The 19,965-nt window shown below is 35.2% G+C and overlaps 2 protein-coding genes across 2 annotated transcripts; both read left to right on the forward strand.

Moving 5' to 3' along the window:
• Positions 1 to 1,712: 1,712 nt before the first annotated feature.
• LOC131971284 (cytosolic sulfotransferase 2-like) lies at positions 1,713 to 5,968 on the forward strand. The gene is made up of 8 exons (XM_059332644.1): positions 1,713 to 1,865; positions 2,359 to 2,491; positions 2,603 to 2,725; positions 3,461 to 3,561; positions 3,650 to 3,776; positions 4,596 to 4,693; positions 4,778 to 4,952; positions 5,709 to 5,968. Exons 1-8 carry the CDS (start codon positions 1,845 to 1,847, stop codon positions 5,819 to 5,821), a joined length of 891 nt encoding a protein of 296 aa, XP_059188627.1. The 5' UTR covers positions 1,713 to 1,844; the 3' UTR covers positions 5,822 to 5,968.
• Positions 5,969 to 9,636: 3,668 nt separating this feature from the next.
• On the forward strand, positions 9,637 to 19,531 carry LOC131971287 (cytosolic sulfotransferase 2-like). The gene is made up of 8 exons (XM_059332646.1): positions 9,637 to 9,756; positions 12,535 to 12,673; positions 13,069 to 13,197; positions 14,729 to 14,829; positions 15,282 to 15,408; positions 15,486 to 15,583; positions 17,926 to 18,100; positions 18,213 to 19,531. Exons 2-8 carry the CDS (start codon positions 12,535 to 12,537, stop codon positions 18,323 to 18,325), a joined length of 882 nt encoding a protein of 293 aa, XP_059188629.1. The 5' UTR covers positions 9,637 to 9,756; the 3' UTR covers positions 18,326 to 19,531.
• The last annotated feature ends 434 nt before the right edge of the window (positions 19,532 to 19,965 follow it).

Below are 19,965 nucleotides of genomic sequence, written 5' to 3' on the forward strand. Positions count from 1 at the left end.
TAAGTATGATCTTCTGGTGATGTGCCACATCTATGCAAGAAATCACTTTCACCTGGAAACAACAGACTGGCTAAACCATGGAGGATGTAGTGGAAATTGTATCTGCTGCTGGTGAAGAATGAAATAGAGACTTCTGCTGGCCGACAAGGTTTATTTCTTTGCAAAGAAAGGTCAATCAACACCAAGGTTATAATAGTTTTGGATTTTTCATTAGTTTTAGTTGTGCATATTTGTCTTCAAATTCAGTTAGTTTTAGTTAATTTTTAGAGTGAGTTTTCTAGTTTTAGTTTAGTTTTTATTAGTTTTAGTGTTAGTTTTAGTTTTAGTTTTTTTGTAATGGGCCCTGTGTTGGGTGCCAGATTCAAAGAGGTCATAATAAATTTTGCCTTTATTTCCTTTGGTTTATCATCTCAGCCCCAATAAGGTTATTAACTCTTACAGTTCCGAGTATTTTGAATTTTGGTTCGAGTGTAGACAGTCTCAGTAAACATATTCACCATGTGTTGCATGTTAAAATAGAAACACTGAATTATGAATGAAAAAAGTTGACAAAAACGAAAACTAAGAACATGTTCTCTATATTTTTAGTTAGTTTTAGTTAGTTTTGTAACCTCACAATACAGTTTCAGTTAGTTATCTTTTTTTTAAAAACTCTAGTTTTTATTTTTATTTCAGTTAACGAAAATGTTTTTTCAATTCTAGTTTTCGTTATTTCGTTAGTTTTCGTTTAACTATAATAACCTTGATCAACACGCGAGTGGTCAAAATGAAGAAAAACCCTGAATCAAAGGAAAACTGCCCAACTGCCCAGAGGACCTCTCCAGGTGTAAAATCTCATCTGAATATCACATTTGAAATACAAAGGGGACCTTAAAGTAGTGGCAGGAAAGGGGGAGGGAGTCTGGCATCTCAAAGTGGCTGAGATCAAAATGACTCTTACAAGGATACATGGCTATTTAAAAATGAGATCTAACTACGTATCTAAGGAGAGAGAGAACCTCATTAACAGGAGAACCTGCTGGAAACTGAAGGAAAGAAGTAAAATATGTTCCAGCTTAATCACAAGCTTCAATCACAAGGCAAATGAGCCCCTCCAAATATAAATCTGCAAAACAAGTGAGGCCTTTCTCTCTCTCTCTCTCTCTCTCTCTCTCTCTCTCTCTAACAAATGTTTATTACAAATAGGGCTGTATGGGATGACAGCAGAGATTTTCAAAGAAGAGAGTAAAACTGGATTTCTCACGTATTTGGGAAAGCAAAAAGAAAAGGGGGCACAGACCAAAGCTGCCAAAGATGATGAACGTAAAGCATTTTCCTCCATTATACAACTAATTGAGGTTGGAAGAGTTATATCAGGCATGCATTTTTTTAAGTTGGCTGCCCAGTAATAATATAAAAGGTTAGGGCAGAGCAGGGCCCCCGCCCTGTTTGCTTCTCTGCAGTACTGCTCTCCCTGGTCTTGGGTTCTTGCCAGCTCAAATAAAAGTAGATGTTGTTTTATCTAACATTTGAAGACATGATTTTGGTATTAAAATTGGCAGGCACTCAAAAGGAAATAGGAGTATGGGCACAATGAATCAAAAAAAGTGGATTCTTGAAGAAAAAGTTGTACTGTTACACATCCCATGGGCTGTGTTTCTGAGAGAACAGGGGAATAAAGGGTAAACTCTCCGGATATTTGGAAAGGGGGTGGGGCTAGAGCAAAAAAAAACATGAGCCTGCAGTTACAATAGAGAGAGTGTTATGTAACCAGAAGAGACAGGAAGGAGAACCGTTGGTTGAAAACTACAACAGGAGACGTAACAAGTTTCAGAATCACAGCAGAGAAACCAGGAGCATTCAGCATGTCTTTAGATCCAGACAAGGTATTTCTCCAAATAATCTCAGTCTATTTCCAAACAGCTGCATTGTGTTTTACTCTCATGTGAATTTTTTTCTTGTTAAACTTGGAATGTTGAGAAAACGAGAATGGACTTGTAAACTGTAGTATTTTTGAAATGCATAAAAAAAGTTAGGAGCAACCTAATTCTCTGAGCAGACCACTGGAGCTTAACTATTTATTGTTTCTCTCCTTTCTTTAAGAGCAGACATTTTTCTCTGTCTGCAGCTGACAGTGAACAATGGTTGCATTGTCATCAACACAATCAAAGAGCTGCAGTTTAATCACTCTCACACAATTGCCATATGCTTTTTATGTTTTAATTATTTTCTTATCTTTTTAAAAGGAGCAAATAAGAATGTCCTGTATGCTTTTTATGTTTTAATTATTTTCTTATCTTTTTAAAAGGAGCAAATAAGAATGTCCTGTAAGCTTTCTATGTTTTAATTATTTTCTTTTCTTTTTTTTTAAATGTGGAGTTACCACCTCGACCGGAACTGTTTGATTTCCATGGAGTCTCAATGACCCACTATTTCACAGACAACTGGGAAAACGTTCAAAAGTTCCAGGCCAGGCCAGATGATATACTTATTGCAACATACCCCAAAGCAGGTCGGTCTATAAACATAAACAGCCAGTTTAAATGCTTTATAGCTCATGAATGATATGTGTATGAAGGTGAAGGGTTGGGATCATTTTATCTTCCTCTCTGCGCTCTTTTAGGAACCACATGGGTCTCCTACATCCTCGACCTGCTGTATTTTGGTCAGACAGAGAATCAAACATCCGTCCCGATCTATGATAGAGTGCCTTTCTTGGAGATCCTCGCCCCGGCCTTGCGATCAGGTTGAACAGACACCATATTTTACAAACATTATCACAAATGTAGAAACACTGATTTAACCTTCACTTCCATGTGGTGATTTTCTGACTCTTTGATTAGTGTACCAAGTACAGACTGTGTAAAAAATTAGGGATTTGATTACCGTGATGTCACACATTGGCGTGTGGACAAGCTTTGACATAAATTGGCAGACGCCATCTTGGTTTTGTGAAAATACTGTCAATTTCATACAATTAAACTTCTTATTGCAAACAGTGGAGTCACCCTCTATTGGCAGTCAATAACCTAGGGCAGGGATGGGCAACTGGAGGTCCGGGGGCCGCATACAGCCCGCACCCTCACTTGAAGTGGCCCTCAGTACAACTACATGCATTTGAGCATGAAATCTTAAAAGTGCAGTGTAAAAATGCACAAAATGACTTCATGCAATTAATGTTGCTGTCTGCTGTTCTTGCACTGAAAAAAAAGAAATCACAGTAAGTGGTGATTTTTTATTTGCTTCAGACCTTTTGTATTCCTATTTATACTGTTATACATGCATTTGAGCACGAAATATGTTAAGTTTCTGCACTGTAAACATTTAAAATTGCAGTTTCATCATATCTGGTTAAGTGCACGCACGGTCCTATATGTGGCCCTGTGGTAGTGTTGATGAAAGACTATGGCCCCCTCCAGCATTTAAGTTGCCCATGCCTGACCTAGGGCTCTACTTACTCCATCTTTAACTCTTTGTGCAGGAAAAGACATGGTGGACAGCCTCACCACTTCTCCTCGACTCATTAAGACACATTTTCCTGTCCAGTTTGTGCCGAAGTCCTTCTGGGAGCAGAACTGCAGGGTCAGTATGATCACAAGATGCTGAAACAAAGTTATATTTGAAACACAGTAGAATTTGAGGCATGTCATTTTGTTTTCTTCTTCTGTAGATTGTCTATGTTGCCCGCAATGCCAAAGACAACATGGTGTCTTATTTTCACTTTGATCGCATGAATAAGGTTGAGCCAGAGCCTGGAGACTGGAGCAACTACTTCCAGAGATTCTTGGATGGAAAGAGTATGTGTGAATATATACACTACTGGTCAAAAGTTTTAGAACACAGCAACTTTTCCAGAATTTAATTGAAAATGATGCAGTTTAATGTCTCTGTACTCTGAAATTATTGCACATTTGCAACATTTAAAATTCTTTATTGAGCATGATAGTGTTTTGAAAGTAAAAAAAAGATTCAAAATCACATTTTATGTTGGACTAAAGGACTAAAAAAAGACACAAAATGACAAAAAAAAGACACAAAATGACAAAAAAAAGACACAAAATGACAAAAAAAGACACCAAAAGACAAAAAATGACAAAAAAAGACACAAAATGACCAAAAAAGACACAAAATGACCAAAAAAAGACACAAAATGACAAAAAAAGACACAAAATGACAAAAAAGACACCAAAAGACAAAAAAATGACAAAAAAAAAGACACAAAATGACCAAAGAAAGACACAAAATGACTTACAAAGACATGAAAAGAATTAAAAAATGGACAAAGTAGCCCAAGACTCCATAGAGTTAAGTTGTTAACCCATTTCTTGTTCCCTGAAAAAGGCCTACTTGTATAATTCTGAAATGTACATTATTTTTCAATTTTGGTTAAGCTTACCTTTTTTTATTTACCTCTGGCAGTTCACCACTTACCTTTGTACCCTTTCAAGCTGTTCATTTGACTTGAACTGCGTGAATTTCAATAAAAAACTGGAAAAATTGGGGTGTTCTAAAACTTTTGACCGGTAGTGTATATATACATACTGTATGATACAGAGACGGAGGGATTTCTCCTAAACATTACTGAAGTGCTTCCATGTGTTGTTCTGTGGCCTCAGTGGTGTTTGGATCCTGGTACGACCATGTGAACGGCTGGTGGAAGAAGAAACAGACTTATTCAAAACTTCACTACATGCTCTTCGAAGATATGGTCGAGGTAATTTATTTGCTGTTGTTGTTTGTCTATTCTTGTTGAGGCTATTTTTTCTCTTTATAGCAGTGATGATATCTGTGTTTTCAGGATACTGGACGGGAAATCGACAAACTCTGCAGCTTTCTCGGTTTGAATCGTTCGGACGAGGAGAAGAAACGAGTTACAGGTGGAGTGCAGTTTGATAATATGAAGAAGGACAGCATGGCCAACTATTCTACAAACCCAGTTATGGATTTCAAAGTGTCTCCTTTCATGAGAAAAGGTAATCTAATGCAGTAGTTCTCAACCTTTTTGAGTCGCGACCCCCAATTTAACATGCATGTTGTCCACGACCCCCGCTCACTGAACACAATCTCACACGCACAGTTCGGATCACCCAAAAAAGAAACAAAATGACCAAAAAAGACACAAAATGACCAAAAAAAGAAAACAAAATGACCAAAAAAGACACATAATGACCAAAAAGACACAAAATGACCAAAAAAAGACACAAAATGACCAAACAAAGAAACAAAATGACCAAAAAATACACAAAATTACTAAAAAAGGAAACAGAATGACCAAAAAGACACAAAATGACCAAAAAAAGACACAAAATGACCAAAAAAAGAAACAAAATGATCAAAAAAGACACAAAATGACCAAAAAAAGGAAACAAAATGACCAAAAAAAGAAACAAAATGATCAAAAAAGACACAAAATCACCAAAAGACACAAAATCACCAAAAAAAGACACACAATTACCAAAAAAAAGACACAAAATTACCAAAAAGACTAAGACACATTAACACATGAACACTTTAACACAGTGGAGACAGAGCTGACTTCCAAAATGATTTGGCGACCCCCAGAAATCATCTCGCGACCCCAATTGGGGTCCCGACCCCAAGGTTGAGAACCACTGCTCTAATGAATAAGATAATAGATGAATGTGTGTTCATAAAACACCTTTTAAAATCATGTCATGTCATGTTTCAAAAACATGCTAAATCATGTCTGACTTTCCGTGGTTCTGCAGGGAAAGTTGGTGACTGGAAGAACCATTTCACTGTGGCCCAGAACGAGAAGTTTGATGAAGACTACAAGAAAAAGATGACGGACGCCACTCTTTACTTCCGTGATATAATTTAAACAGATCAAACATGTTGAGAAGGATTTGTTAATAGGTGTGTAACATGAGAAAAAAAAGTTACTACTGCCTTTTATGTGATAAATGAGGTGCTGTCCTCTTGTTAATTATCTGAATTAAGGCTGTACACTTTATATTAGACCAGAGATTCCCAAAGTGTGGTGCGTGGACCCCTGGGGGTGCGTGAGCTGCTGCTAGGGGGTGCGCGAGATGAAAAATGTAATGGCGGTCTGATAATTACACAATTACATTTTTTCCCCCACACAATAAAGAAGTGTAAATAAACATTTCCTTTGTAAAATGTAAAATCAAAAACTGTAATATTAATTAATTAATAAATGCAGGCTATTCAAAATGCACTTCATCTTAAAATGAAGTGTAGAAGAAGTTATCTTCTTCCATTTTTCCAACCTGTGTTATGATGACGGGTTGTTTAGCTCCACGCTTATTTAAACTTGATGCAATTTCATTTTCCCAACTCCTGTGCTTTCTGCCTCTGATCCTGAGCCTGTCATCATCCTCTTTGCTCTTAAAAGTGGAAGCTTGCGCATAACTTTGTTGCATTATATTGAAACTGTGTTCAGGTTAATTCAAATGCGAGACCGTAATGGTGATTATTTAATTATATGTGTGTTCTCATTTGAGCATGATTAAACATGTCGCCTTTAATATGGCTATAAAAAAGCTTTTTGCATTTTGTTTTTTTGAAGGTGTGGGGGATTGGGGGTGCGTCAACACGGTTGGGACATAGAAGGGGGTGCGCGGCTAAAAACGTTTGGGAACCGCTGTATTAGACAATGGAAATCCAATGATCAATCACACCTATAGCGTCAGTTCTCTTTTAATATTAAATTATATATTGGCAATACAACTTTAAGTTCTCATTCATATTCATTTTGTTTTCTTCTGTGTGTGAAATCTTGAAAATTAAAATGGTACAAACAAAAAGTCTAAGAAATATTTCCAAATAAAAATGTTTACATTTTGAACAATAAACATATTGTCCTGGTCAGTTTTTAATTAGAATTACATTAAAAACCAAATTATCTCAGTCAGTGTTATTTACATTTTATACAGCACTTTTATTATATAGCAAACTTCTTTGGAATTGGGACTGTAGTTTATACTTACACTTCTATTTTTGTTTTTATAAACATCTTAATGTTTAAAGAAGCAGATGCATGGAAAAAAAAACTGATATCCCCAATTTCTAAATTAACCCTATAAAGCCTGAACCATGAAATAATTGCCAGAAAATTCAATTTTTGTAAAAACTGAGTGCTTATTAACCTGCTGACAAATTTTAATTAATAAAAAAATTGCATATATGAATTCTAATTTGTATCATATTTGATACATCAGGTCTTTTTGTGCAATTTGTTGCTCACAGTTTGTTTTTCTCGAACTAACAAAAACATATAAACCCTAACATTTTTAACCTATTAAGACTTTGACTTTTCCTTTTTCCTCAAACATGCAAAATACATACTTTTTCCATAAAACACAACATCATACATCTGCTGATATGAAGTTTTTTAATGCAGCAATGACTGATCCATTTGTGGAACCTGCATATCATTTTTGCTACATCTGGTATTTTTGTGCAATTTGTTGCTCAGTTTGTTTATCTTCAACACATGTATACATCAGGTTTTTGATGATGTAGAGGTCTCAAAAATAACTAAATAAATATGATACACTTGGCTTTATAGGGTTAACATGATTATTTTCACAGAATTTGGAGTTTTCATGCAAAAAAAAATGTTCTAGTTGGAATTTTTTTTTTTTGCACATGTTCAGAAAAACGGGGCTAATATTTAGTATTTTGGTTCCTTTAATTTTCTTTTAGGTTAGGTATGATTAATCACATGGTGAGTTTAGGGAACCTTTTGTTTACTTTGTTGACCATGACACACACTGAGCTAAATAAAAATTCTGTATGTTCCAGCTATAACAATTCATTGTAAATAAACCACACATGGAGTTGGTGGACTTTGTGGCTTAATTTCATGTTGTGCATGAAATTGCTGAGCCACAATTCATTTATTCACTTTTGTTAAACCCATATCTAAGTACCACCCTTTTACAAGGGAGTCCTGGCCAAGAAGACAGCTTTAACATTAACAGACAACAACAATAAAATACAATAACGTGGAAAATAAAAAATATAAAAAGTATAAATATAAAAACACATAAAATATTTATATCTTTACTTTCGTCAGACTGTAACTACAGTCAGATTTCTGTGAGATTAAAGTGCAAATATAAGATGGGAGTTTAACCACAATGACTTTGCAAATAAATGACCGAGTCACAAAAGGTAAGAGACGGCCAACCAGCCTTGGAGTTAAACAAACAATGTTGACTTGCTTTGTATTTAGTTACAAACCTACAAAAAAGTGCATTTTATGCAGTATATAACAAATCAAACAATATGCAGATTGATTCATATACAGCAGATAACTGTCACCAAGAAGTATAAAAAATGTGTTAGAAGCAAGTCTTCTTCTGGCCCCAAAGGAGGATTGGACTTGTTTCTGAAATTAAACCCAAACTTCAGCCTCAGCTTTTTAAAAAGATCATCAACGTGAGTTTTAACCCATAAGAACCCATGGTGACACCCGTCTAACAAACACTTTAAATCTTCTATAATCTCCTATATTCAGCTTTATGCTTCACATTAACTCATTAAATCTCTAAGTGACGTATACTCAACACCCTGGTGTGGTGGTCATGTGACTTTAACAGGAAGTGACTTCTCCAAAATGTGGCTATGACTGGAAACAGAAATGTGAAAAAGTAGCTAATTTCAAAAAAATTTTTTTTTTTACTAGACTAAATTTAAACCCATTTAACAATTCTAATCCGTTAATAGTTTGTCCTGTATTGTATTTAACTTGTTTTGACGACTTTTCCTGAACAAATTAAAGTCACAATTTTGATATATGTTATGGAGATGCATACAAAAAGGCAGATGGTTATTTGTTTTTATTTATTATTGATTTATTATTATTTTGTTACTTAAAACAAATCTTAAAAATAATTTGTTGTTAAGCAGCACTATTAATGTCACAGTTTTGATAAATGTTGTGGAGATGCAAAGAAAAAGGCAAATCTGTGTCTCTGTAAGCAGAAAACATGTCTAGTTTTTTATTTTAAATAAGAAATATTATAAACATAAATACCTTAAACGCCCATTGTATCGTATGGAGTCGTATGTCATATCACAGATCTTTGATATTTAGGGGTACTATTTTTTTTTAAAACATCATAAATGTGTTCTATGTGGTTCCACTTGGTCTGTGTTATATCCCCCATAATTTTCCTTCAAGGATAAATACGTCTGGGTTCTTATGGGTTAAAAGAAAGGCAGTTATCAAGCCAAATATCAAGATATTTATAACAGGAGACCACTTCTTGTAATCATAATAGTCAAAGTTTTCATCCTAGCATTTGAGAAATGCATTGCCTTAGTTTTGTCAGCATTTAAAACCTGTTTAAGCCAGAAAAGCTGAACTTGAACATTAAAAACAGCCTGCAATTCAATGGAAGAAACACCACAATGTATTAAACACATACAATTATGAATGATTATAATGTTGTTTGGCCTGATTTAACCTAACAAAGAGTTCACCTCTGACTTGATAGATAACACCGGTTCACATGTTTGGCCAGTTGGATACAGTGATAAAAGCTGATAAAAAGAAACAACAGGAATTGGAATAAGTGAGTTGCACTTTAAAGTGATTTGGCACATGAATGATTGTGAAGGTTAATATTTTACCCGGATTAATGATTAAAATGCGGAGGCAGATCTGGATTATTTTTCAACAGTAAACCGGAAGGGCAAAGAAGCTGCAGACTATTATTGTTGTTTTATGTATGTCACTGTGACTTTGCTTTTTACGTGTGAAGACGAGTTGATCACCTGCTAACGGTAAGAAATGCTTCTGTGGGTCGAATCTGAAAGTAGTAACAAAGGACTTGTGTGGTTGTTTGACTTAGAAGACTTGAGACACAGACAATAGAGCTCAGCTGTATGATTTTAAAGTACTCCAATCAGTCAAGTCAAGTCAAGTCAAAGTTTATTTATAGAGCACATTTAAAAACAACCTCAGTTGACCAAAGTGCTGTACAGTTATTAAAATAGAATAAATCATACACAAATAGGTATAAATAAAAACAATAAAAACAATGAAAACAATAAAACAGTAAAAACAATAAAATAAAATAGAATAAAATAGTAATAAAAACTCAATCCAAAACAGTGTAAGAGATAAAAAGACAAATAAAAGGGTAAAAAAAGTAAAAAAGAAAGCCAAGGATTCTTGCCTAGCTGGGACTGAAAGCCAAGGAGAATCAGTAGTATTTGGAACACATTACTTGATTTGAGTAACCTATTAGAATGTGTAACATATGCACTTCTCAGAGTATGTATTTAGTGACCTATAGTGAAAAAACTTCAAAAGTAACCCTCCAAATACTGTGATCAGTGGTGGTTCTAGACCAGTGTTCCTGTGGGGGCCAAGGAGGGGCCAGTGTTTAATCAGAGGGGCACAATAAAAAACCGCAAAGATGATATCTAAGCATTCAAAACCTTTATTTTAGCTTATTTAAACATCTCATTTAAGTATATTTGGAAGATACAAATACACTGAAACAATGAGACTCACCAACAATAACAATTATTTTTGTACAACAATGACATTTTCTCATTTTTGTGCACAATAGCCTTTTTTATGTGCAGGACAGGAAGTGCAGGACAGTAATAATGATCTTATTTTATATTTCCACAAGCTTTAATTGAACAATTAAACTATGAAACAATGTACACATTCTGGGTTCCCTTTGTCAACAATGAGGTATTGTTTGAATAAAAAATAAGTAAGAATTGTTCTGTCGTTCATCGTTTTTCATCATTTTATTATTAATTTGACACAGGGGCCACAGCAGGGGCCAAGGGCTTCTTCACAGGGGCAGGGGCCCCTGTAGGCCCCTGTGTATAACCGCCGATTTATGGAAACTTGATAGCACTCACTCACCACACATACAAATACCATTATGAAAATAAACAATACATTAAACTGAGGTTGAGGAAATTGTAAATAAACTGAGGACAGTCAGTTAACCCTCCTGTTACGTTTTTTCAGGAACAGTAATATCCCGGGGCATGTTTAATTATCCAAAAGTGTCAAAAACTAAAAGATCCCAATAATTAATAATAATAATAATAATAATAATAAACAACATTGTTTATATTTCAATATTTAGTGCAATGGTTCAATGAGGATAATTCACTCGTTTTTCGTTAAAAAAAAATGCAGGTTAAAACTTTTTTTTATGTACATCGGAAAGACCTACATATAAAATACAATGGTTTTACATCACATTGATTTTTTTATTTTTTTTTATTTTACTAAAAATCTTTTTATGAAAAAATACTTTTAACTATTTTATTTTTAGATTTTTTATTTTGAAATGGGTCAATTTGACCCGCAACATAACAGGAGGGTTAACTACACAAAGAGGTTGTGCACCTGTAAAAGCCTGGCGGTGGGCCATGAGAAAAGCAGCAAAAAGATACAGACACCACAATCACATCTTCACACACCTTTGACAAATCATGGTTAACTGCTGCAAAACAAACACATAAGCAGATAAGCAGGGGCAGTCACATTTTAACCTGCAGCTTAAACTTTAATCACTGACTCAGAAAAATATAAAATATCATAAAAATGCAGAAATAAACTGGAGTGGGTCTTAAAAAGCAGTAACAAAGGTTACGTTGGAAGCCTTGAGTTCAGCGTTACACTCGTCGCCATCTTGTTTCCGATACGGGAAACAGACCATATTTGGACTGTGGAGGAGGAGAGGGATCTGATCACTGACTACAGCCTCTCTACACCTCAACCTGACTGAGAGAAGCCGCTGCTAATTCATGTTAGCATTAATTGGAGCATTAACTGGGATGTTAGTTTTGGCTAGCAAAAAACAAAAAATAAATGTACGTTACTGACCTCAGAAAACTGAGCAGCGACTCCTTGGAGTGTCTGTTAGTCCAACCAAACGCTGAACAAGACATTTTTATTGAACAAAACGTTCAAATAAACTGTCATTAAGTGAAAATACAGTGAAAGGGTCAAAATTATGATCTGATCTGTAAACGTCCTCTTTTCTATCTATATAACGTTATATATAACTTTATTGACACGTTGCCGTGGATACGCATTGCTCTGCTTCTCTCCTGATGACGGCTTGTCTTATAAGTGACCTGTCAATCAAAGGTAGCCCCGCCCCAAATCGTATGACTCTTTATCTTCTATTTTCTTCTAAATGTTGCCATTATTAGAACTATTGACATCAAATTTTCTTGAAGATGATTTTTTACTAGCGATTGAGACCATAGTGTTGTCCTTAAAAAAATTTCTGAGGTAATAAATCAAGTGAGAAGTTTTCAAATTTTGCACTGAAATGAATGGACAGAATTTTTTTGCAGCCAAACTTAGCGCCCCCTGCTGGAATTTTCGGCAGAATGCAGCTTAAAGCACTTCCTGGTTTGCGTCTATGGCTCAGACACGGAGATTGCCGCCTGGGGCATAGACTGTATATAAATAAGGCTATGGGTATTGTGTTTTAGTTTGTAAGTCTATGCAACATGGATTAAATTCAAAATAAACTACTGGAATTTTAAATCTAAAATAAGTAATTCTCACAGATGGAGCTCCCGGCTCGGCCAAAAATGTTTGACTTCCATGGAATCTCCATGAGCAGGAACTTCACTGACAACTGGGACAACGTGCAGAACTTTAAAGCTAGACCAGATGATATTCTCATCGTTACTTATCCTAAAGCAGGTGGGTTTGTGTGTGCAAATGAATGAAACTATTATAATTGTATACAAATTGTATTTTAATTCTTTCATATTATGATGAATATTATGATGAATGTCCTGGATTCATACATATCTTATTGTCATGCCACTGAACGTAATGTGTACATGTAATGTGTACATAACCAGAAGCCAGTAGGAGTAGTAGCCACCACAATAAGAAATACATAAGGACTATTTAAAAACCCATACACCTCATATTTATTGTATATAAATTGTTCTTTTACTTTTTTTTCTTACTTTTGATACTGTGTGCTTTTTAACCTGTTTGCTGCCGGAAACTCAATTTCCCTGAGGGAGCCATCCCAAGGGATCAATAAAGTTTTATCTATCTATCTTATCTATGTGTTTTAATCTCAGGAACCACATGGGCCGGTTACATCCTGGATCTTCTGCATTTTGGGCAGACGTGTCCAGAGCGTCAGGCGTCCGTCCCTCTCCAGGACAGAGTGCCATTTCTTGAGTTTTGCAAACCACCTCGACCCAAAGGTTGAATCACAATCAGAGTCACTCATATCACTAATATTGCATTGTAAAAACTTTAACCTCCACTTTACCTCCATAAATTATTCAACTTGTATGATTGATTGTTTAATAGTATTGCAAGCAGGATCTATTTTATAGGTAGCTGTACAAAGTCGTGACAAAGGATTCTGGGAGCAACTTACCTCACATCAGTTTTGTTCGTATACATGCCCTTAATATTGTGTGATGGGATCAACAGGCTGTTGGATGTGGAAACGGTCAACTATTTGCTGATGTGTTTGTGGTCCCTTGTGGGCAGTGATAAACAAGTTGTAAACACATCAACATGTCACCTTTTAAGTTCAGTTTAGTTGCTTATTGACTAGAGATGCACGATATTGGATTTTTTGCCGATAACCGATATGCCGTTTTTTTAAACTCATTTAGCCGTTGACCGATACCGATATTTTTTTCCGCGCACAACTAATACCCACAATCAGGGCAAACTTGGCCAATTTCCCAATTAACATAATAAGTAAACATAACCTGTGTTCACTGGGAACATGTGAAAAGTGCAACTGTACAGCAATTAAACCCAAATTGAATAAAACAATAATACATGTGCCTTACAGACTGCTGCTTAAATTCAAATTTAACTTTAAACAGGAGCCCAATATGTGACGACTCAATCTGCACCGTGCAAACAAAATCACAAAAAGGACAAAAAATATAAGCAGCTTCAGTCCCTAATCAGAACATAAATAAATAGGTGGGCTCAGACTACACTGCACAATTCTATGAGCTACAAACAAGGTGCAACAGAGGTGATGTGCACCACATTATAGTTCATTTTCAAGCCAATATCGGCCGATACCGATAACGTGCCGATCAGTGGCGGACTCAGACTGTTTGAAGGGCAGAGGCGAATAAATAAAAAGGGCATCTTCTGCACAACAAGAGTCCCACCAGCAGCAAAAAGTTATGATTCATCATGTATGATGAAAAAGTCCTCTTCCTTGATTACGATGAGCATTAAGTTAAAGGAGATCCAGATCAAAGTAATTAATGATATGGTACTGACAATTAAAACCACCGAAACCGAACCATGTAGGGGGGTCCAGGGGCATGCAAAATTTGTACATTTTTAAGTAAAATGCATCAATTTTGTGCACTTTGAGAGCTACAGAGCGCGCTTTTTCAACCATGGAGGCACGAGGGGGGCACATCCTGTCGTTATGGATCACCTGATTGTAGCTAATCCAATATTCACTCTTTTTTCACTCTATTTTTTGGTCTCCTCCACCGAGTCCTGAGTGAATCATCTGGCCATTTAGCTGCTAAATGATCCACAATGTTCACCAGTTTGTTGCTAACCTTGTCTGCAGTTTGGGACTGAGCAGGAAACTTACTGTCAGTATTTACAGTGCCCATTTTAAAAATGCCAGTTCAGAACAGGTCAGATGCCTGGCAAAGTAAGATGTCTAAGTGTATCTTGTTGTTTGGTGTGTAAACGATGCATGAGGTTAGTCACTGACTAATGCTTCTCTTCACAAAGGTACAGACCTTGCAGACCAGCTTCCCACCACACCTCGTCTCATTAAAACTCATCTACCAGTCCAGCTTATACCCAAGTCCTTCTGGGAGCAAAACTGCAGGGTAAATATTATGCGCATGCAGTATGTAGCCTGAGAAATATGCAAGTTATGTATGTTTGGCAACACTTTCTATGAAGCCCATATCTATAATGCATTATAAACACACTTATAAATCATTATTATCTGCGTATTACACTGTATACATTATAGCACTCATGCATATCCATAATCAATTATAACAAAAATTAAAGCATGTTATGAAGCATTTATAATGACATTAGAGTAATACTTTTTGCAAGCCCCTGTCTATCATGTATTGTTGTATTGTGTGTATATAATGTACAGTGCATTAAAGGGTTAGAATTAGCCTACATCAGTGGCTGACCAGCAATTATAAAGTATTATGATACTTGACCTCATAATGTGTTACGATCATTTTAATGACAGTTGCTGAACCTTTAATTATGACATAGAATTAGATAGATAATAATGATTTGTTTTCTCTTTCTGTAGATCGTCTATGTGGCTCGTAATGCAAAGGACGATGTGGTTTCCTTTTACCACTTTGCCCGCATGAACCATGGCTTGCCAGAACCAGGAGACTGGAGCACCTTTCTGCAGGATTTCATGGAGGGAAAGGGTGAGTTCAAAGTGGTTTCAGCGCCAATATCGTGTAATTCCCTAAATGTCAGCTCAATTCTTATTCTGTGGCTTCAGTGGTGTTTGGATCCTGGTACGACCACGTGAACAGCTGGTGGGAGAAGAAAGAGTCTTATAAAAATCTTCACTACATGTTTTACGAAGATATGATTGAGGTGAGCTGAGGTTGTGGGTTGGTTTCAAGAAGTCTGTTAATCTTCAAAATAGCCTTGATCATGTTATGAAAAATGTCCACTGTGTTATTCATTAAAAAAACCAAATGTTTTGAAAATGGATTCTATAGGCTATACCTCTGCTGGTCATTCAGTTTTTTGGGGAAATATTCACTTTCTTGAGGAAATTTAGATGATCGTGTCTGTAAGGAAAATAAGAAGCAAGCTGAAAACGTCCAAGTCTGAAAGTGAAGCCAATACAGAAGTGCCTTAACCCATAAGAACCCAGACCCAGTTATCCTTAAAGGAAAGTTATGGGGGATATACCACCATTTCTGATGTGTTTTCAAAAACACTATCCCTAAATGTAAAAGATCTGTGATGTGACAAACATTACATTGGGCGCTTATAGTATTTATGTTTATAATATTTATGTTTATAATATTTCGTATTTTAAAATAAAATAAAAACTAGACACAAATTTGCCGTTTTCTCTGCATCTCCACAACATCTATCAAAATTGTGACATTATTAGTTCTGTTTAACAACAAACTATTTTTTAGATTTGTTTTTAAGTAGCATAATAATAATAAATCGATAATAAATAAATACAAATACCCATGTGTCTTTTTGTTTATCAAAATTGTGACTTTAATTTGTTCAGGAAATATGGTCAAAACAAGTTAAATGCAAAACAGGAAACCCTATTAACGGATTAGAATTGTTAAATGGGTTTAAACTTAGCCTAGTAACAAAAAATAGAAGATTTAACGTGTTTGTTACACGGGTGTCACCATGGGTTCTTATGGGTTAAACCTGCATTTTTTCTAATGGTCATCAGCAAGTCGCAACTGTACTGTGCGCTCATTGGTTTGTTAGTCTTTAATTAAGATGTGGTCAGGTACATTTTTGGAGCTCTGTTATTTTGAGGCAGTAGAATGCAAAATATGCCATTGACCAACAAAAACCTGGTCTAAAGTCAATGGTGCAGCATTTTTCTTGCACCTATATTGGGTGGTTCCTGATGCAAACCTGTTACACACAGTAGTGCTCCTCCTTGGGTAATCGTTATTATGGCCCCAAATTTAATTGAGGCAGAAAGCCACTTGCGTTTACAGGATCCGGCATTTAAATAGCAATGTCCAGCCACACCTGGCTTTTGAAGGTAATAGTAATGACATGTTACGCCCAAAACACACCTATGATTAATCAACAAACCAACCCATTTGCCCCTTGCACCTTTCTTTGTACCCAGATTATTTGCTGTTCAACAACATGCACTTTATACCATTTAAACCTCTAGTACCCAGTATAATGCTAAAAGAGATGTGTCGGCATAATATAGCCTCTTTAAGACTGGATGTTGGTCAGATATATTACTATGATGCACTGATTTTCATATGGACTTAATTACTGTGCAATATTCTTTTTTAGATATACTATACTTGGCAATGTGCAATTTGTGCAATAAATTGTACTTCAACGTGCAATATATTTATGAACACTGCATAGCATCATATCTGCTTCTGGCAAATTGAATTGTATTGAAGACTGTGCACCTTACCTTCCTTTCTTGCCTATGTTTACATTATATCATATATATTTTTCTTTACATTTATTTGCCTATGTATGTTTATGTTTAAATTGTATATTTTATATTTCATACACTACTGGTCAAAAGTTTTAGAACACACCAACTTCTCCAGAATTTAATTGAAAAATTATGCAGTTTAATGTCTCAGTGTACTCTGAAATTAATGCACATTTGTAACATTTAAAATTCTTTATTGAGCATGATAGTGTTTTGAAAGTAAAAAAAAAGATTCAAAATCACATTTTATGTTGGACTAAAGGACTAAAAAAAGAAACAAAATGACCAAAAAAAAGACACAAAATGACTAAAAAAAGACACAAAATGACCAAAAAAAGACAAAATGACTAAAAAAAGAAACAAAATGACCAAAGAAAGACACAAAATGACTTACAAAGACATGAAAAGAATTCAAAAATGGACAAAATAGCCCAAGACTCCATAGAGTTAAGTTGTTAACCCATTTCTTGTTCCCTGAAAAAGGCCTACTTGTATAATTCTGAAATGTACATTATCTTTCAGTTTTGGTTAAGCTTACCTTTTTTTATTTACCTCTGGCAGTTTCTGGAATTCTGGAAAAATTGGGGTGTTCTAAAACTTTTGACCGGTAGTGTATATATTTTATTTATTGTTGCACTGCCTTTTGGAGTCAGATCTCATTGTACACAATGTGTATAGTGATTATAAAGGCATTCTGTTCTAATCTAAGTTACGTGTTACAAGGGTGACGCTAGGATTCTTACCTTTTCTGCAGGACACCAGACGAGAGATTGACCGACTCTGTTCTTTCCTTGGTTTGGTTCGTTCAGCTGAGGAGAAAGAAAGAGTCATAACTGAAGTGAAGTTTGACAATATGAAACAAAACAAGATGACCAACAATTCCCATGTCCAAAGCATGAACCAAAGGTTGTCTCCTTTCATGAGAAAAGGTATAGTGAAATTGAGAAAAAAGTTCCTTGCTTATCTGTTTGCACCAAAATATGCATATTTATCACTTATTTTATTTATCAGTTAGCTAAATGATGCTCTCTGTTTCTCCAGGGAAAGCTGGGGACTGGAAGAACCACTTCACTGTGGCCCAGAATGAAAGGTTTGATGAGGACTACAAGCAGAAAATGAAGAATCCTACACTGCAGTTTCGCATGGAAGTTTAGAAGCTGTTCACTGCATAATGTCTTAATCCGTCATTACTTTAGTAATAATGTTGATGTTACTGAGTCAGATGCTAAATTTGATTGACAAAATAGATCAAATTAGTGTGGGACAATTATCCTTATTGTGATTTTGACTTCTGAATGTTTTATACTTTTTTATCTCCTGTTATGTGTTTGGAAATCAGCTTTATGTGACTCATTTCAGCCCTGCAGCCCGCCACCAGGGGGTGATTGAGATATTTTGGTCAAACTTGTGTGGAGCTGTCATGTCGTCCATCTTTCCATCAAGTCAAGCTGCAGCACGGCAAATGTGGCATTTTAACCCTTTGATGCACAACATGGGTCTAAAGAGACCCGACTAATTTTTTAATTTTCTATATATTTGCAATAAATGAATTTCATCATTTAATATTCCAGGTTTTCCTAAATCAACTTGTTTTTGATCATCAAACATCCTAATTTTTTGTTTTCATTTCTTACTTTTTGAATAAAAATCCTTTTTGTATCACTACTCTTCCAATGCACAACATGGGTCAAACATTTAATTATGGGGCATTGTGTGTATAATTTTAAGGAAAATTTAATCAATTTTGGAATCAGGCTGAACCATAAAAAAATGTGGAAAAAGTGAAAACCTTCCAGATACAGTGTATGTGTGACAAAATGATACATAGACATGTTAAATATATTAAGTACCGTGATATGAGTGCGGAAAGTAACTATTTGAAACAAATTACTATTAGTATATATATTATATTATAGTATTAAGTCATTTAATTTTTAATCAAATTTGGATGAATGAGTCATTTTTCACCCATGTGTGTATTAGAAGGGTTGTCCATATGTTGTGCATCAAAGGGTTAACCAGCCTACTTTAAGTTCAATATAATTGCACATGAACAAAGACAAGTGGGGAACTGACATCAATAATAAGAAGCATTAAAATTAGTATAAACACAAGATGGTATTCTAATGCTCTTCCTTTGATAAAGTAAGTACAGAAATTTAAATTTTCTACATAAAGCAAATGAAGAATGGACAAAAACCTATTGACAGTTTGTCACCACAATGCACCAAAAACATTGATTTGCTCTTTAACTCTATGGAGTCTTGGACTATTTTGTCCATTTTTGAATCCTTTTCATGTCTTTGTAAGTCATTTTGTGTCTTTTTTTGGTCAATTTGTGTCTTTTTTAGTCCTGTAGTCCAACATAAAATGTCATTTTTTTTAACTTTCAAAACACTTTCATTCTCAATAAAAAGGTTTAAATGTTGCAAATGTGAACAACGGTTGCAAATCTAACATATAAGAGGGTTACATCCAGTTCTATCATTTTATTCAAAATATATTTGAGCTTGTCTCCAGTTTTACTTGGTATATCATCATCAAACTGAAACTGGCCTCATGGAGTTTACAGCCAGAACTTTAGAGGTAAATTTACAGTAGGGCTCCACGCTGCTTTGTTTTCTAGTCTGGATGTGATGAAGAAGTCTGGATTTGGTGCTTTTGGAGACTACACGTCACAAGCTGAGCCTCAACTTCTATCTGGTGTATTAATCTAGTCAACCAATAGGTGGCACTTTGGTAACACTTTACAATAACCATCATTTATAAATGGTAAACAGATAGTTTATTAATG

This window comes from Centropristis striata, chromosome 5 (assembly GCF_030273125.1).
Source record: "Centropristis striata isolate RG_2023a ecotype Rhode Island chromosome 5, C.striata_1.0, whole genome shotgun sequence".
NCBI classification, from domain to species: Eukaryota; Metazoa; Chordata; class Actinopteri; order Perciformes; family Serranidae; genus Centropristis; species Centropristis striata.